Source organism: Gallinula chloropus, assembly GCF_964237585.1.
Source record: "Gallinula chloropus genome assembly, chromosome: 12".
Lineage (NCBI taxonomy): Eukaryota > Metazoa > Chordata > Aves > Gruiformes > Rallidae > Gallinula > Gallinula chloropus.
The window spans coordinates 18170900-18191102 of NC_140097.1; the positions used below are offsets into that span (position 1 = coordinate 18170900).

General features: G+C 42.2%; 1 protein-coding gene across 1 annotated transcript in view; it reads right to left on the reverse strand.

The window, feature by feature from the left end:
- Positions 1-15277: 15277 nt before the first annotated feature.
- ATG7 (autophagy related 7) overlaps positions 15278-20203 on the reverse strand; it is a gene marked incomplete at its 5' end in the record, with an annotated part of 90581 nt that continues 85655 nt past the window's right edge. Inside the window, one exon of the mRNA XM_084269401.1 lies at positions 15278-15788. Within this exon, the coding sequence (XP_084125527.1) occupies positions 15756-15788 (33 nt within the window). The 3' untranslated portion in view covers positions 15278-15755. The remainder of the gene's footprint in view (positions 15789-20203) is intronic.

Genomic DNA, 20203 nt, shown 5'->3' on the forward strand with positions numbered 1-20203 from the left:
CCACATACACAGCAACACCAGGAATACAACTGCCTAGCATGTGGCCTTCCCACCAGGGCTCAACCGTCAGTCTTAAATCTGTCTCAACTGTAACAAAGTTCCTGAGTGGGTGCAAGGCTACCCCTGCCCAGCACTGTCCCAGTGAGACACTGCCACTGACCACTCACTGCTAAGGGGAAAGGCAGTCATGTCATCCTGGATCTAAAGCCACAGACCTTTTAGAGTGTTTCTCCAATCCTCTAATACCAGATTTTCTCTGAGACATTTAATCGGTTGCAGCAAACTCGGGTATCTTAGTAACAGCCTCAGCCCAGGCTGCAAGAAAGCTGCCAAAGACCAAGTCCAGTGTAGAACAGCCACTGCAGAACCTGTGGTTAAACTGGAAGACAATAAACTAATCTTTATTTTTAATTAAAACTTTTACTTAACTGAAGACAAACCATCAGACAACAGTGCGCTGAGGGGTTTCTAGCTGCTAGCTGGTGTATCACTTGAGGCTTTACACCCAATGCACATGCTGCCCTGCTCAGAAGGGCTGGGATGGGCTCAGCTCCACCTACATGGATACTCAGACTGACAGGCATTTCTATTTTAATGGAGTTGGAAAAACAGCATTTCTTTTCCCATAGGATACTTTTAAACAGTGACAAAGCAGTTACTGACTGAGTGAGAACACGCTGTGTTACATCCACATGAGACTGTTTTGATCTTTTCCTGCTTGTAGGGCCAGCGACACTGCTCACTGTTGCGCTGCTCACTCTAATTTTATATTTTATTTTGCTAAGCAGCAGCTTTCTTAAATGCCAAGGAGAACGTCTGTCTTCTCTCCATCACAAAGACAGACAGGGAAGCATCTGTCAGCATGAAGCTGTGTCAGCCACATGCCTACTACAATTCAAGAGTCAAAGCACTGCTTATCTTAAAACTGTTTACTCCTTTTGGGCAAATACTTTGCAAGCAGAACGCTTCTGGTAGCGTCCTGCTGTCCGTGGTGGAATGAATGTTACTTTTAATCCTGGAAAACACAAAGCCCAAATCTCCTGCTTCCTGAAATATTAAAACAATGTGGGGCTAGTTGTATTAATGACATGTGACTTAGGTGCTAAAATATACACAATATACCACTGCAATTATATTTGTCCTAGTTAGTTAAAGTATAAAAAAATACAGGAGGTTTTTGCTTTCAGAGAATAAAAAAATGCTTCAACCAGTTTAAAACAAAATGTTCTCAGCCTAAACCCAAACCTTTGCTCTTCACTGATCCACGCTGTACTATACAGGTGTTTGGTTTGGGGTTTCTTTCAGAGGTGGAAGTGGGGATGAAAATACTGGAAAGAAGTAACAATCCTTAGAGGTGAAGGCAAGGGCCTTTCCTTTCCCTTTTCCCTCCTCTCCCAAGCGAGCAGTTCTTGGGCTCCTGCTAAGGCTACAGAAATTCTCACCTACCAACTTGTTCAGCAGAAAATGCAAGTCCTGGATAGTACCTGAGGTAACGCAGCGTTGGTATGGGGCTGGCAGCAGCAGCAAAGCCCTTTTACCTTCACTGATGCACCTTGACCTTCACGTTGCTCTTATTAACCGAACATCTTCTCATGGCACGAGTAGTTACTGATGTCAATCTGGCTGGCAGAGCCTGTCGGTCTCTTTTCTGTATGGACAGAAACACATGTATGTTCAAAACAAGCCCAGAAATCCAGAGAATTCAGCAAACTTGACATTAGGTCCTAACTCACGGCACTCCTACTGTACAAGCAGTCAGCCTCTCACCCTGTGAGCCACCCAAAGGAAGCAAGCTGCCCTCAAAACCGATTATAAACTAGGACATCGTTTGAATGGGCAAGAAAAAGGCCTGGGTGAAAACCTCCTGCCACCAGTGTCCCCTACCAATGAAAATGTAGGAAAAAACCTAACTGGAACAGTTTCCCTGAACAAGATGATAATTTCTTCTCATTATTCAGAGCTACTGAAAACAAAGAGGAGCCATCCTTCATGGTGAAGGTCTTCCTCATCTTATGGGTAACCTTTTGTCACCTGTTTGTAAGCCTCTCCTTCCCAGTGGCTCTCATACCTCCCGCAGGTATGTGAAAATCAAGATTAAAAGGCATCATTTCTTCATCTGCAGGGCCAATTAAGTCAAGTCACAACTGAAATCAACAAACCCATTTCTTCAGAAGTAGGCAATATTCTCATTTTGTCCCCTGAAACACAGGCACACAGTCACATATGAGTTACCTTCTGCTTTGGGAAAGTCTTGATGCTCTAGCAGGAAAGCAGAACCAGCCAATCTGGGGGAAAATACTGTGTAAGAGCATAAAAGACTTCTGAGTGTGATAAAGGCGTGGGAGTCTGAGTGCAGGCCACGAAAGGGGGCAGAGTGATCAGCCACGCAAACGTAAAACACACTTCAACTTCGAAAGACATCGTCTAGACCGTGCTATTTCAGAGATCTTGGTTTTGAACCACTCCTCTTGTTTCATGCATTTGCTACTTCAGCCTTCAGCTTCCCTGGTCTACACAACACAATGTCATTAGCTCAAACGTTGAGTTTTCAGGTGGGGAAACGAAGGAAAACACGAGTTCGCCACCATACCGAATGCGGGGGGACTCTAGGGATCTAAAGATTTTCATGGCACCAAGAGATCTCCTCTTAACAAAAAATAATGCTTTTATTGTTGCCAGGCTTACAAATGCAGCCTGTGAGTCAAGCTGTGACCTTTCAGGATGATGCAAAATCAGCAGTAATAAATTAAAAGATGACTTTGCTGACATGTCTGTAACTTTAGTGATTAATCCAAGAAATAAACAATTTCTGCTTGGAAATACAGGGAAGAAGAGTGTAGGATTCTCCTCCTGCTCTGGCCCATTACAGCTGAACTCTAGATGCAAACAAACCAAACACCTGAGGAAAGGCTGAGAACTCAAGTCAACAGCAGAACCAGTCACAACACCTCATTAGAGCAAGAGAAGCTAATGAAGGCACAAAGAAATATTCTCTTGTTTATAGAAGCTTGTTCCTTTCACCAGCAGCCCACGGCAGATACCATGTTCTCTCCTTTCTGTCCTTCTGTGCCATGGTCCCAGAGCAAACTCAACATGGTTTCCCCCAAGAGAAACACAGCTAAATCTGGCTCACACATGACTCCAGTGCCTTCCTCTCTTCTGCTAGACCTTTTCCTCCACCCACACAAACTGCACATGCTCTGTGGAGTGCTACGGCCTCTTCGGACAACCCTCAGGGCTGTGAGGAGCTACAGTCACTTGACATGAAGTGCCTCATGGCTGGCAGAAAGCTGGAGTAACTTGCCAGTGGCTACAAAAGTAAAATCTGCCCAAAGGCTCTGAAATCTGTAGCTGTACAGGCAGTTCTCTGGGCTGACTTTTTCTAAATTATAAAATAAGTTCTTCCCTTGAGCTATTAATAGCCCCGAAATCTATACCCAGAATGCTGAGTTCCAGAGCCCAACAAAAAGAAAACTGTGAGCGTATCCAAGTTGAGCAGCTGCCCAGAAAGTAACATGCTGGCATACAGCGGAAATAAAGCATCGGAGCTGCCAAGTATGTGATCTTGCTACCAGAGAATCAACAAGATCTGGACTTCAGGACTTCTTTACACTACTTCATGGCCATTCAAAAATCATGTTTCTGCCTTTAGAATCTGAAGGGAAGGACCCAGAGCGTGGCTCTTATATTACCTGCACAAATCTCAACTGATTTGTCGGCTGTGTGGCCTGCACAGACATCAAGGCATAAGGAACAGAACAGTATCAGTGTTTCAGTGCCTAGAAAGCTCCTTTGCCATGCAGCTTTTCTGGCTATGACTTAGGTGAACAATGGTGAGGTGACAAGGCAGCAGCTCTGGTATCTCACTGCCACTGTGTTATGTATTCACAGAACTCACTGCAGTCACTGTATGGGAAAAGGTTCCCTTTAATTTTTTCAGAAGCAAAATTAAAATTATGGTATTATAAATAATTACATTTGGAATGAATTCTGTTCTTGAGCCATTTAGCTTCACATTTTCAAGTCCAGCCACAGAACAGATGTGTTCCTTTTCAAATTAAAGAAAAAAGAAAACAGATTCCTGGGCATCGAAGGAATACAAAACAAAACCCCCTCAGTGCTGGGAGACCAGCAACAACATTCTGAGAGCTGAGAAAGCTGTAATCTACCCAACCAGGCAGACTCATGAGAAGTAAAGAGTCTCCTCTCAGGAAACCTCCATTGCTTAGCTTTGCAGCCCTGATGTGGGAATTAGATGCACTACAACCTCAAACCAAAACACTTCAAGAACTTCCACACCGGATGGTGTTTAGGGAGCATGGGGAACATCCATTCAGGTACAGAATCCCACCATGGAGCTCCCAGCTATATTACATCTTTTGCTTGTGGGTGAGGAGTCTGCTTAAGCAAGTATATGGGTCTAATGCCTCTGTAGCTACAAATGAAGAACGTTCCTCTGCTCCCTCAGAGTGCCAGAAAAGCTGGGGGATAAAAGAGGAGGAGCACTTAATTTCTGCAACAGAGTGAAAGGGAGAAGCAGAGAGCAGCTGGCTAACCTGTATCCCTGAGATCCTTTGAAACCTCTTCGCTCTGGCAACGCATGAGGAAGCCCCAGAAGAGAACTGATGCTGAGCTCAGGGGCTCTTCCCATGAATGGACAGGCCCCGACCAGAGAAAGGGATGTGCTGAGATCTGTCAGTAGCCACAGAAAGGAACAGAAGGACATTCTTAGGAGGAACATAAGCTACTCAAAGCCAATGACAATACCTCCCCAACTGGAGCATCATTGATCCATTGGTCCTGAAGTCTCAACCAGGAAGCCAATCTCTACAGCTGTCTGACCTATCCTGGCTACCTTGTAGGTTCCTCTCCTCTGGCACTTCTGCTTTTCTTCTGCCCCTCGTATCTGCCACCTAAAATGGAAACAGGAAAAAAAAGGAAATATTAGCATGGTAGGACAAAAGAATGACCATGGAGATGTGGGCCAGCAGGCAATGATTTCAGGTTTCAAAGGATTTCAGCTTACTTGATCTCTCATAACTGTCGTTGCTGTTTTGTAAGGTAAGTGGTCCTACATATGAGGCTAGATTTATTTTGTACTTTCTTTGTGAAGTTTGACTGGGAAAAACAGCCAATGACTACACTGTGAAAATTTAGTAAAACACAAAAACATCATTAACGCCACTCTAAAGTCCAACAAATTACAGATCATGGGAACTTATTTACATCTTGTGCTTGGTTCATGAACAGTTCTCTGTATTTCACTCAGGGAATTAAAAAAAAAAGTGGTTGTTTTTTTTCTCCTCTGGATTACATTTATAATATGTGGTCAGAACTAATCAAGAAACATCTGTTAGGAAAGAAAATGAAAATAAAAACCAGCCCACAAAACCCAAACAAGTCCAATTCTTACCCTGGATCTCCCTTGGATCTATTCTTGCTTCTTAATTCCTCTGTTCCATTACGAAAGCCAACGCACACCTTCTGCCTGCAACTGAGGCCAAGCCTTTAACTCCAGGGGACAGAAACTCTACATGGCAGTGCAGGCCCTGGGGGAACGCAGCCAATGGCACTTTGTTCTTGGCTGCTCTCAGACAGGTTCTGGTACCCTGATGTCCAGCTGCACTAGGAACCCAAGCTGACCGTGGATTCGGATCCCTTTGGCAGTAGCGTGCGCTTGCTGTGAAACAAACAGTTCAGCTTCCCGCAGGCAGATCGGTAACAACAAACACAAGCCTCAAAACCAGAAATGCCCTTTAAAAAGGTGCACTCAACAAACTTTTTGTTTTTCTGGACTTCTTTTGCACAAGAAAAACAGAGCTCTTTTGCAAGCCCTCAAGATTTTAGCTGATCAGTGACACCAAACCTCACGCCCACCCTGGTAAGCACATTACACACATGCAAGAAAGAGCAAAACCAGAACAGCAAGCATTCAAAAATTAACAACAGGTTTATTTAATCCTCTTTTACACACATAAGGTTTTTTAAATACATGCTTAGTGTAAGATTGTCTTTACATTTGAAATCAGACTCCTTTGGGACTTCAAAAACCCAGCTTAAGACTAGCATCTAAAGTTGAGCATCCAAAAATTGAGGCAAATGAGTGTCAGTAACCACTTCTGAACTCCTTGTCCTAACTGAGTAAATTAAAAGGTATTAGTAACAGAGATGAGATATACCAGTGTCATCTCATACCTGCATCTCTACTGCCTTGCTCTACCAGGTCCCTACTCTACCCAACACAGCTCAGAGAGCCAGTGGAAGGCAGAGATGATACAACTCTGGCTTTACTGGAGGTCCGTAGTGCAGCCCCTGTCTATGGCTGCTATGGAGAGGACAAAGCTGCTTAAAATCTTAAGTGTTTTTAAAAATCACAATAATTAATTACATTAACCTCCAAACTGTGGCAGCTGGGACATAACAGTTTGGCTTAGAAAATTCCTGAAGCTACAATCACCTACTACTGGAGCAACTATATGATTTAAAATCAGTGATTTGTTCATATTCTGAAACAATGTGCCACTGAATGACCTCATGGCACAACTGCCAGCACCCTCCCAACACTCTAGTGGCGTTCATATCACGTTCTCTTCCACTCTCTTCCAGTGTCTCAGACCAACAGGTATGTCATGGCTCCTTGTTCCCAGCTGCTTTGTAAGCACTCAGTATCTTGTTGATATCAGAATCTCTTAATGACATTTCCAAATACTAACAACAGGAAGCTAAATAAAGTAACGGATACTATCGCTGTTGGGAATGAAGCTGGAATAGCTCCAGCAACAGGGAGACACTGTACGCTCGCCAGCTGACTTGCTCCCTGTTTCTCCCTTGCAAATCAGTGTGGTTACAAAGCACCACAGTTACATCTCAGGCCTGTGATGTTTGAGTGCAAACACTACTGAGGTCCTACCCAACAAAATACAGTTAGCAAACAGGTGACAGGTCTTACCCCAGGACTTCTGAGAGCAGGAGGCACACAGGCATGTCAGGCAGTCTCTGAGAACGATCTAGGCACACGGTGCACCGGGTGCTGCCATGCAGGGCTCGTGGCACAGAGTATGGAGAGCTCACTCATTCCTACCTACTGCCCCGGAGAACATCAGAAATAAATACTGCCTGACTGCATGCAGGAGACATACAATCGTAAATAATTTAATTAGGGGAGAGTTGTCTTAATAACTGTGTGACTACAGAGTTGCTGTGTTATTACATTTACACCGTCTATCATCTCAAAGCCCTCCCCACTTAGTACCAACCACACAGCTACTGCTGTGATAGCCACTGGCTGGAACTTGAGCAAGAGCTTTCCATTAAAGGCATGCGTGACCCTGCACAAGGGTCGTTTAGAAAATGAAGGATCCAAAGGGAGCTGAACAGAAACTTTAGGAAGGTAGGATGAAATAAATAAAATAAATTTAAAAAAAATGGAAAGAAACCAGAAAGACATACAGAGCCTTTTTTCAGGACTTTGGTCTAGTGTGTCATCTAAAAAGCAATTCTTACTACATGGTTCTTAATATCACCAAAGTTTGACACAGACTGGGGTAAGCGGAAGACAGACCATTACTTGTGACAGTCACTGACACCACCTCCTTGAATACACAGACTTTCCTGGCATTTCCCCTTGAAGTGCTGCTATGTAAGACCCCAAGTACAACCAGAAAGCCATATGCAGTCTCTGCTGCTCTAATCTCTGCAGAGTTCCAGAACTCCTACTGTTTCAACAAAAGGACAGGGAGCTGTTGCTCTTGACAACAAAGCAATGCAACACTTCTGGCCTGTCCATGACGCTATGAATAAATGACCTAGACAGACATCCAACTTGTCACATTCCTTTGATGATACGAATTCCCAACACTACTTTTAACGGCAGTTGCAAAGCCAACTCCTGCAGTGACATCAGGGGTCTGTCCAAGGAAGAAACGCAGGTGCAGAAGCTGCCCATCCCCTCACACCATGCCAACCTGCTGCAACCACTGCCTCTGCCAGCTTTAGAGACACTCTGCAAAGTGGCAACCTCTACTCCAGCTCCTCCTATTTCAACCATGTATTTATACAGTAGCATCACCAAAATGTCTCTGCCACAAGAAAGGAAACACCAAAATCTGGCAAGAATCTCCTGGGGTGCAAATACACCCTCCTGAGAGCAGCCAGGGAGAGTTGTTACAACTGCCTGGTAGTACCAAAACACTTTTCTTTTGTTTGCGTTGCTTCCAAAATAATAATGGAAAATTATGCTCAGGCCTTTTCCTTCCCTCCCACCCGCTCCCAGAGCAGGAGTGAATTAAGAACACTTTAGACCAGAACCTCTCCTAAGGCCTAATTACAATTATTTCATTCATAAGTGGTTGGTGTAGAAACATGGATCTCCTGTTTTAAGTCAATTGCAGTATTGGTGATTCGACTGGTTCAAAAGGATAGGAGGCAGGCCGTGCAGCTTCTCATCGTGGCACGGCTGCCTCAGACAATTAACCCCCCTCATCCCTCACCAGGGGAAAAAAAAAAAAAGGCAAAACAAAGCTGCAAGTATTAAAAGAAAACCCAAAAAGCCAACAGTCCCTGTTTAGGAAACAGGCAATTCAAACAGGAGCTACCGGTGATGTCATTTCATTTATATGTTGCCTGAGTCACAGGTTCCTGAGGAAGTGGCAACACCTACAGAATTACTGTATAAAAGTCAGACTTTGAAGCGTGAAATGAAAATAAAGACACTCAAAGACAAAAGAAAGCCCCCAAGCAAAATCTTGCCTCCCCCATAGATTTCCTCACCTCTTACGCTAAGCTGAAAGTAGTCTGTCACTAGGAATTCATCTCCTTGTTCATCCACATCCCTCCCTTACCAGAGAGGAGCTGAGCATGGGGGTGATACCCATGGGGAGAGAAAAAAGAGGGGTGGGGAGAAAAGGACACCAGTGTACTAGCTGTCAAAAAAGCAGAGCAGAGTTACAACGCACTCAGAGCAGGGCAGAGTGGGAACCTCCGCGGCCCCTGCCTTTCTTCCAAGACTACTGACATGATGTGGAAACAATTTTAGGAGCATTTCTTCACACAGCTTTAGCCCATACTGGTTTTGATTTAGTAAGTAAAATCATTCCCAAAGTGGGCTGCCAACCTGCATTTCAAGCACTCCAGACCCCGACAGCAATGCCCCACAGCGATGCACGGACCGCAGTTTGTTAAGACGGTGCTGAATTAGACCAAAAGGGAAACTGAGGAAAACACTACTGACCTCCTCTGTAAGAATTAAACCAGAATAATGTCCCTCCTTTCTTATTTATGTGCTGCATAGTAGTATTTCACTAACAAATTCAACAATGAATCATTCAGCTGAGATCCTACAAAAATCAAATGTCCTGGTGCCAAAAATCAACTAGTTCTATCAGTTCTACACAAGCCTGAATTTTTGGATGCTCAAAGACTACTGAAGCAGCAATCCACAGCCAAAGAATGTAAGTACAGAAAGTAGCTGTCTGGGGAAGGAAAGAAGTTACCAAGAGTAATGTTTCAAAAATTGTGCTTTTGATTTGCAGCAGTACAACACCATACGTACGCTTCTGTCTCTGCCTGTTAGCTTACTATAATATTTTGTTAAGAAGCAATTTGAAATTTTTAGCTTTTAAAATGAAACGCATGTGTGCATGTGACCTTCAGCTCCAGAAGCAAAGTCCATTGTACTTTATATCAATGTCCTATATAAACATCTATTCCAAGAACAGGAGGAAACAGGCATTTAGACAGCTTCAGTAGATGGAAAGACAGTGTGTGCTCCATGCCAGCCAGGAAACATAACACGTTTGTTTTTAGAACTCCTGACGGCCCCTTTTTATCCCCAAGTCCAAGGAAGTGCCTGCAAGAGGCTACAATGGCAAGGGAGTACTGACCTGATTAAGCAGAAAGAAACCATGCTATTCATTAAGTTCAGACAAACAGCTAATGGGTTCTGAAAACCTTTTCAGGGAATGTCCTAAGTCATTCCACTGGATTTAAAATAAATGCTAAGGTTAAATCACAACAGGAAGATAGTACTGTCAATTACTGAAGGCAACAATTAAAACTGGAAATTATAGATGGATGGAGTACTCATCTGCATCCTTAACCTGGGGTAAGATCGTGCAAACTGGGAAATCAGGTGAAAGAGTTGCTGCCCTGAGATACCAAATAGCTCAAGGCGCTCAGCATCACTGCTACCCAAGCTTAGGACTGTTAGGTTTTTTGGGAGTGGCTTCAGTTTCCCTTCTGCAGTGCTAATTTCCTTGCCCAGCTTAAAATAATCCTCAAGTGACTCATTCCAAAGACTTCACTACAACCTGGACGAAAGACCAATCGTTGGCTGTGGAAGAAGGTGAAAGAATATGGACTGCTGGATTTCAGCTACTGTATGTACTTCAGAGAAAAGCAGGTATGAATCAGCCCAAGCCACAGCCGACTTTGGTTAACACTACATGACTTCAAATGGTACTTAACAATACTGCAACAAAACAATGGGCCGGAGCAACAGGCCAGTTTCTTTGACCCTGGATAACTGAGAATAAAACCCACAGCCATTGCTTGCCAAGTGTGTATATCCAATTTCCACACATTTTAGAGTTGAGGACTTATTTAACTAAGTTTCAGAAACAAAGTAGGGAGTGTAAACCTCTGCCAACCTACAAAGCAAAGCTACCACACAGCATGGAGTCCCGTGTTTGCCTGTTTGTCAGTCACTGCCCACCAGGAAGAGTCACTGCTGTCAGAAACAGTGGACCAAAGGGTATTGATGGAAGTAAAATGAGGAAGAAAACACTGTCAAGAAACTATTAGGGGGTTTTATTTCAAAATCTGTCAAGTTTTGCACAGCTGATAAAATGAACCTTTTAGAAATTATTACACTGAACAGCTGAAGTGGTAATAAAGAGGGAGAGTCTGTATTGATTTCAAACCTAAAGCATTACCTGTGTGTATTCTTAAACAGTGTCAGGTACCTGGAGAAGGCCCAGGCAGCTGCAAGGGAAAGGGAGCAGGAGCTCAAAGAGGACAGGTAGGGATGTTCTTCGTAGGTTAGTAACGTAAACGTTCACAGACCACGACAGTCCGAAGTCCTTCTAATGTGTCATTTCTGTCTTTGACAACAGTTAGTCCAGGTGCTCTGAAAAAGAAAAGGTGCATAACACCCTCCTGAAGGAAAGTGTTACTTTGGCAGGACATGTACATGCACAACATCTGCACTGAAAATTTAAAAGAATGTTTTGAAAGGTTGGGATTTTAAGAAAAAAAAATAGAAGAAGGAATTAATGAGGCATGTTAAAACATTCAGAGGAAAAAAAAAAAGGCAACAGGCTCAGGACATCTTTTAGACTACGCTTCTTAGGAAGTCTGCTGAAGTTTATCATGTTGCAAATACTTCTTCAATGGCTCTCTTTGGAGTATAAATTCTTGTTTCTAAGTAAAGTAATGCAGTATTTTAAAAAATCCCAACAAACAAAACCTTAAAAAAAGGGGTACAAATAATTTAGGAAAGCAGCAAAGAGAAGTGCCACCATCCAGCTCTTGATGCTCTCCTGAGTTTGTGTGTACTCCTGCAGCGAAGTCACAGCAAGTACAGCAAACACAGCACCAGCCGGCAGCCTGCGAAGGGCTCTTTGCCCTGTCAGAGCCCTGCCTGGACAGGCACTGCACAGCAGCTGGCAGAGTGTCAGCAGAGGTTCACTATGTGCTGCCTTGCAAAATATTTATTTTTGAAAGAATGTGAGCTATCCTTCCTGTTCCCATAGGACCAGAGAGCTAGGACTCTCCTTGAACTCTCAAGATACAGTTATACTCTGAAGAGAAAATATATATAAATATATCCTCATGGATTCTGTGGTGGCTTTTAGTGATTCTGGAAGAAACAAGTAGAGCTATTCTTGATAAGCACAAGAGTTGCTACCAGAAAGCTCAGTGATCCTTCCACATGTTACTGGCACTAATGAGAACCCTGCTTACCAAATCCTGCTATCAGTCACAGCGATCTCACAGGTTCTTTGACTAAACTTGAAAAAAAAGAGGAAGAAAACTCAATGGAAAGTTGCAGGCTGGGTGAACTTTTCATGTCCCAGAGTAGCACAGCGATGAAGTAGCGAGTGGTAAACTTGACACGTGTTGGTTTATGGTTGGACTCGATGATCTTAAGAGTCTTTTCCAACCTAAATGATCCTATGATTCCATCAGCAATTCCAGTTAGACCAGTTAACATACATTTAGAAGGAATTTGCTCAGTAACAGGCAGAAACAAATGCTATTCTATCAAAGACAGGATTCTAACGATCCAAAGAAAATGCTTCTATAGGGAAAAATTACTTGATTTGGCTACTACTTCCATTGCATGTATTTTCGGTGAGCAGCCAAATCTTACAGATAGAAACAGAATTAGAAAGACCATTATACAAGAAGTGGAATAAGAGTATCACAGGTGACAAAAATGATGGTTTAGTTTATGTCGCTGGCCTTCTCTGAGGAAACAATACCAAAGCCCTGCAGAACAGGGAAAAGTATTGTTCCTGGCTCAAGCTCTATGAGTTTAAGGGCTGGAGCAATCACTACAGTTTCCTTTGACATGCCAAAATAATTATTGTGCTGCTGACTTCTTCTGAAGCAGAACCTCCCTTTAGGATCTGGGAGTCATCAGCTTCCCAGGAACAAGTTCCATTCCTTGGAGGTTTTCTCTGCCACCCTGGCTAGGTCATCATGAATCTCTCTTCATGGCTAAGTGTAATTTTGAAATTTGTGCTCTTCCTCCCTTATAGAGCCCAGTGTTAAAGGCTTAAGACCCAAACTAGCCCCATGCTCCAAGGAATCGTTTCTCCCATGGGCTGAACCGCCTACTTGCTATGATTCTGATGGCTTCAGATGGTGCCAGGACAATCTACACATCATATACAGGGCATGCCTGAAGTGAGATTTATTCCTGATCAATGAACTATGACACAGGTGAAGAGAACTTAGCAGCGGATTGTAAAAGCAAGGATGAGAGCAAGTCAGGGCTTTTAAGAAAACTCTCATACAGAATCTCAAGTTCCTCACTTTCATGAACATGGCACTACTCCCTAGGAAATTCTACATGTCAGCCAGCAGACACATCAAAGGCAGCAGACACATCTAGTCAGCAGAAGTGTGGAAGCAAACCAGAGCCAATCATTCTATGAGTTTCCATAATACTCAAGTGCAAAAATTAAGTCAACAGCTCTCCATTGAGATCTGTGGTCTTCTAACACTATTAAAGGTCCTCAAGATGTGCTACATCTGTGTCATAGCTGCTTTTGTGAGACACATTCCCACTCACACTGCCATATATCGCCATTACACTTCTGCTAGATGGTTTAGGAAGATGAGTAGGTTCCTCTGAGGCTGTTTATTCCCTCTGCCCCACAGATTTGGTTTATACCTTACAAGCCATGGTAGCTGTTGGGTACTACACTGAAGGTATGAGTTTGGGCCCTTCACTGACGCCCAAGAGGTCACGGCAGCACAAATAAAATTTAAATTCTACCTCTTTTGTTGAAGAAAGGTAAAGTTTAGCTTCTTCCATTAAACAGCAATAACTGGAGCTGAGGACTGTGCTGAAATTCTGCCATGAAGCGCATACAAGCCAGTAAATAAGTATGTTTATCTGCTAAAAGAATTTGGATGTGCATTCATTCGTTTCAATGGATTCTCATGATTTCTCACTCAGTAAATGCCTAGAAATTGAGTAAAAGCAAAGTAAGAACAATTCTGGTCCACAAGGAGAAAGAAAACAACATTATAGTTAGACAACGGAAGTTATTCCAAGTCAAACTGAAGTGTTTCTGAACATCAGAGACATCTGGGAAGCATATGTACAGGAAACAGCTCAGCCTGAGAGAGTTGTACGGTACTGAAATTACAGAGGTAAGGAAACATTATATTAACCCTGAGTTTTGAACCTTTCCATCTCCTACTCTTCTGCAGTGAAGCAGATACTTTCAGTGCAAAGCTACAATGCCACTTTAACAGAATAAGCAGAATTTCAGCTATTTAAAATAACTATCAGATTTCAGGAAGATGTTTAGTTTTCAAGTTTTAGATAACCAAAAATTTGCAAAGAGACTTTTACACTGCATGGCCAGCACCTCCAACAGATAAAAACGCCGATCATTCCCTTTAAACTACCCTGGTACCACTTCATGACTCCAGCTGCACTACAGAGGGCAAGGGGGAGCGAAATGGAAGTTGTCCGAGTTCCTGATGCAGCACATGAACAAACTGCTTTAAATGGACATGGCAGTTATCAGTCTCATCGATCACTGCCTGACCACCAAAAGATTAGTTTCCTAGGATTACTAGTTTTTCAAAAAATATATTTCATTCATATATATTTTTATATTACAATGAAGTTAGCTAAGCAAGACATTCTTATAAGCATACTTAATATAATGAGTACAATAGTTAAAATAAATAGAAGAAATAGCTCTTTTAGATACTTCATGCAAACCTCAGCATGTTTCAATAAATCTTTTCAGGTGGGAATACAGGAATTGCAGGTATCCTCGTCTTTGGGCAAATCTGACTGGGCCTTCAGAACTTCTGATGCTGCATAAGGGGGAAACTGAAATTATCAAAACCAAATACTCAGAGCTTGTTTTAAGGGAGGAAATAAAATAATTGGATTGACCAACTAATTTTCACAATACATATGGGGAATAAAGACTGCTTCGCATGTGCAGCAATTTGCATTTTGTCTGAGTTAGTCCATAATACAAAGCCATAAAAGGGAATTAACGTGTACTTCTAAAACCTATTCCAAGATAAAAACCAAGAGATTCACCTTCGATCTGTAGTAATGTCATGCGATATTTTACAAATCCTTCTTTCTCAAGCTATCTTTTAAACTCCAGGACTCTCACACTGCTGCTCAGTAGTGCTCTGCCACAGTCTCTGAAGCCATTCCTGATGCTGAGAAAATGGAAACGCTTAAAATCCCACCAAAATGAAAATCAGAATTGCTCTTTTTTACCACCTGTAGTGAATGACACCATCCCAGAACAGTGGAGTTAGAGAATCAATTCCTTACTTCAGTTAAGCATTTCTCTACAAGTTTTGACTGAATCAGTGATTCACCTACCACCACCAGAGCAGCACATACTGCCTAATCATAATGCCAATGCATTCTGGTCTTACCCATGCAAAAAAGTCGTCAAATCACAAACACCACCATTGACATAGGCAGGAACAATCAATTGTACAATAAATATGTACTTTAAACCAGCAAGCAACCTGGTGTAGGCAGTAGGTGTAGGGTTCTTACCCACTCTTGCTCTCTAACTTTAAAGATGCAGTTTAACTTCCAATAGCAGAATATTCTCAATCTTAACAAATTCCAACTAAAGGGGTACAAATCTGGGAAAGATGAAAAAAGACATTTAGAAATGCTGCTTGGACAGGTCCATTGATAAGCAAAACAAAAACTAGAACAAATAAAACACAAAAATTTACTTCAGCAGCATATTTTATGTGAGCCGTATTTAGAAATTTTAAAAAGACAGCAAAGGAGGTTTGAACATAACTGCATTGCTTTAGTTATTTACATAATAGCTCTGCACATTTTCTTTTTTATGTCCATAACAGACTGCTTTTAAGGTGAAGACATGAACATCAAAATGTGGATTCTATTTGTATTTGTAGGAGTCAGAATGGGTAAGCAATCATTAACTTGGCAAATAACAGATGAAAGGAGCACTGCAGCCCAAAGTAGGTCATCTTCTCCCTTATTCAGCTGATTTTCAGACTGTTTCATCATCACTCATGTCCCAGATCTGCAACAAAAAAAGGAAGCATAGTTTTAGTTTGTGGAGTTCAAATATGCTTTTAATATATCTTTATAAAATTAGTATTGCTTTCTAACAGACAGAAGAACAAATGTTTCATGGATTACTGACCAGCACCAGTGGAGCTTTACACAAAATCCAGTATTCTTCTCTTTTACTAACAACCTGCACACCATTCATTGTTTGTAATCTTGGGGGGCATTTTTTAACTTATACTTTTTAGCTTTAGTTCCTGAACTGTCAGTTTAGTTATTTGTTATTTATTACCATTTACAGTAAGCCATAGACTGAAAACCAGGCATTCTGGGTTGGTTTGCTGACTCACTGGCACATACTTATTTGGATAATAACTTATAATAAATAGCATACTTCAGTAAACACTGTAGAAAATTTTCAAGGCATTCACAAAGAACTAATTGTTACCCAATACTTTATGAGATTGAATATTTGAGTGCAAAAGGAATAGCAGCACAAGGACGAAAAGTTATATGGAAATTTGTACTTTCCTATTGTTTAAGGAAATTCAATTTTTTCCTCGCAGCACAATACTATTCTGCTTTTCCTTTACTGCGTGCCCTCGTTCAGTAAGCAGCTATAGACTGGGGGGGAAAGTGCACAGTGTCACAGAACAAGGAACCTGGTACCCTTGTGAACACACCAAGCTATAAATTCATTCCAATTCCCAGGGAGCAGAATGAGTGATCTGAGGAAAACAATGGGGACTTGCAAGCAGAACTATTTGGGGGGGGGGGAACGCTCACACACGTATTCTGAATGTATGCTACAAGGTTTTTCTTCAAGAGAAATGTGGGTACCAGCATTTCTTCTGAAACCTAGTTTGTCTGTTGGCAGAAAGTGCCCACTAGGTTATTCTCTCATTTTACATCCTGTTCACTAAAATGTATCTACCCAAAGAAATGCAGGACACAAACATTTACTGTGACTGTAAGTTTTTGAGGGCACCTATAGGGCGTTTAGTAGGACGGCTGCCTTGTCAAACACACAGGCATTAGTGTTAGAGAAAGGAGAAACACAAACCACCTCATTTCAGGCAGCAGCGCCCTATAGCCTCGGTCGGCCCTTCAAGACAAAATGGCGTACTTCCGGAAATTGAAAACACTCTGAAAAAAGCTCTTCAAATCCACCCTCAGAGAACACGTAACATCAAACATTTCTTTGCAGTGCTCCAAGCTGCGTAAAATGAAAACCCCGAACGGCAGGATTTTCTCAATTCCTAGAAGCGTTGCAAAATGGTGGTGTAAATCCTTATGGAAAATACTGAAGGAACAGTTTGTTTACAAAAGGAAAAAAGGGTTTTCATCCTGCCCTAGATGAGCAGCTTGGAGCTTGCCAAGGCAAACACAAATGTCCAGCTCACCAGTCAGGGTCAAGGATGTGGAAAATAAATACAAAAAACAAAATCTTTAAATAGAGTTTATGGTATGATTCAAGCTGGCAAAAAGCAAGAAACCCAACATTCAGACTGACAGTCCGTCTGCTGGGCCTGCTCTAGTTTCTGAAGACAAACCCCCTGGACTGTAACCCTTACAAACACACCTTTCTGCCACAGCAGCACAGGAGATAATGTTAAAAATACACCATGAGTTTACAGGCAAAAGAGAAAGAAGCCAACAGACAGGCCCGAAAGAGTCTTCTTTATCTACTAAACAGATACACCGGGAGTGTAGCCAGCTGCTCTGCTCGGTGCTTTCCCATCACCCTGATCTGAGGAGGCAAGTATGCTCTGCTAGTTTTTTACAGAGAAAGGCTGGTATGGGTGCCAGGCTCTCCAGTAACTCGGTGATAGGGGAATACTTCTGCCCAGAACCTGGCTAGCTGTTCTGTAATTCCTGTAATGCTCAGAGCGCCCTTTCGCTCCGCACATCCGAGGCTTGCACTGTAGTGCTTGCGTGACTCCAACACCCCGTGTGACACAAACAGCAGCTCCAACAGCACCGTCACTTCTTTTTGTCGAAACTAAAGGGAAGGAAGCAGTTCCCTGTATTCTTGGCCGTAGCACTGGAGGCTGGGACAACCCACAGAGGGCCTCAAGGAAAATGAAGGCTGGACGCAAAGACACAGCACAGCCAGCAGCAACATTGTCTAGGTAATTTCAGAAGGACAGGACTGGTAACAGGAGGAAGAAAGCAGAGCGGAAGCAATGACAGCCCAATTTCCTCCTATGTTAAACATACTTCTTTTCTAGGACTCTTTTGACATAAAAATACTTCCAAAAACACTGAAACTGAGCTTCAGAGGTACTTAGATGCAATGCAAACATCCTGGATTGAGAAGAATTGTTTTTAAACATCTGAAAAGGAAAGCATGTTGTTCTTCCACTTCCAGAGAGCCGTGTAAGACATGTGATGTTTCATGCAACTATCAGAGCAGTCACAACAACAGTAGTGTTGCATCTTATTAAGGTCCATAAAAAACAAAGGAGTAGCACCTTAATAAATGACAGGCAGGGGGGAGTGGAGAGCATGAAACCAAAGGGCAAAATTCCATTCAAAAGTTAGTGGTTGCATGCTAACCTAAAGAAAACGAGCTACAGCGTACTGCACAAACTAAGTTGTGCTGAACATCAATACTGATACCTAAATTATAACGTATCACTAGTTAACAGAAATACAACTTCACCTTGAAAGACATTAAAAATACCTAAGATTATGGCTCCACAAACTTTGGTTATTACTTCAAGAGTAAAATTTTTAAGAGTGGACATCACAAAATACAGAAAGCCATGAAGACAATGTCTAAAACGAGTGTCATGTCAATGTTCTGGTATCCCACCTTGGCATACCAAGCTGTGAATTTGGACTTGCCTTGGACTTCCGCCCTGCAGCCCAGCTGGGTGAGTCAAACAGTAACACAGCTACTGGCAATGACAGCAGAAGTCATAAAACAAGAAGATAACAAACCATCAAAAAAACCCGAGCAAACCTGGGCAGATTATCCAAATGAACCTGTTTCATCAAATAACATGCTTTCATATTCAAACTTCTTTGTAAAAGTTCTTAAATTTCAGATGTGATTTATGCCTGTTCAGGATTAAGAGAAGAATTCCTGCTCTTGTTTTCTTAAAACAAGTGTTATTTTCTTACCTAATAGGAAGAATGGGACGGATACCACCCCCGCAACACACCCCCACATATTATTAGCTGTTCACAAGCTCCCAGCGATTGACTTTACACAGTTCCAAGTCACTCGCTAAGTAACTCCTGACCAGAGAGTTCTGCATTTCCTTCACACACCACCACCCAGGACCTGAGACTTCAGTGGCTCTGCAAATCAGGATTAACATATGTTATTCAAAGAGATAACTATTTATCTTAGAAATACACTGGCAAGAACATAAATGTACCCTTAGGGGATTCTTAAAAGTTTCTTGATGGCATGGATGCAGCAGGGTTTGTGTCAGAAGTGGCTACTGCATTCAGAGAGGTAAAACAACCAACAACCCCCACATGTACTATTTTCTACACACAACTGAGATAAATTTACATGCCCAAGTACCAAAACCACTCTGCTTAGGAAAAATAGCTCGAATAGTTTCATGATGCAAACCACAATATTTGCTAGGTTAGAAATGCTGCAAACACAAGAGTACGTAAAGAGTAAAATTCTACAGGAAGGGCTGAAAAGCAGCTGTTACATATGTCAGACAGCACTGCCAAGTATCAAGAGAGGACATACACCTTCCCAGATCAATTAAAGCTTATCATATCTTACTCTCTGGTTTGGAATTGTACACTTACTCAGGAAATCTAAAGAAAACAAACCAAATACATTTAAGCTTATGTTTACATTTAAAAGCAACTAAATTCTTTTACAGCTATAGAATGTGAGCTTTTAGATAGTAGCTTACATGTGTTGTTCTGTGCTCCAGCAGAGACACAGTGTGTTCAAACTTCTGGCAGCCTAAACTGCCATACAAAACCATTGTGCAGGTGTGTATGAATGTGCTTGCACGGGAAACTTCCCTAGCCATAGCAGGCTGCAACAACACGCCACCTGTGACTCGATCAGGAGCACCGGCTCTATCTTTCAGGGACAGCAACAGAAATGAAATTGCAACCTGAAATTCATTAAATACGTACAAGTTGTAACGTGCAACTTTTTCAGACTTCATGGTATAGACTGAGGGATAATTATAAAGTTCAGTACCCTCCTTTCATCTTGGATACCTGATGCACATTAAGCACTACCCTTCATCTTACTGAAACCAAAACCACTTCAAGTATTTTGCCTATTCAACAATTCCTTCCCCATCCCCCTTTCCCACAGGGGAAAAAATCCATAACTGAACAACTGACAAGTACAGTAAGTGTTCTACACAAACGTGAGCATTTATGTAGTTTTGTTCAGAATGAGTATCTAGATGCGTGTCAGAGCCTGCACAG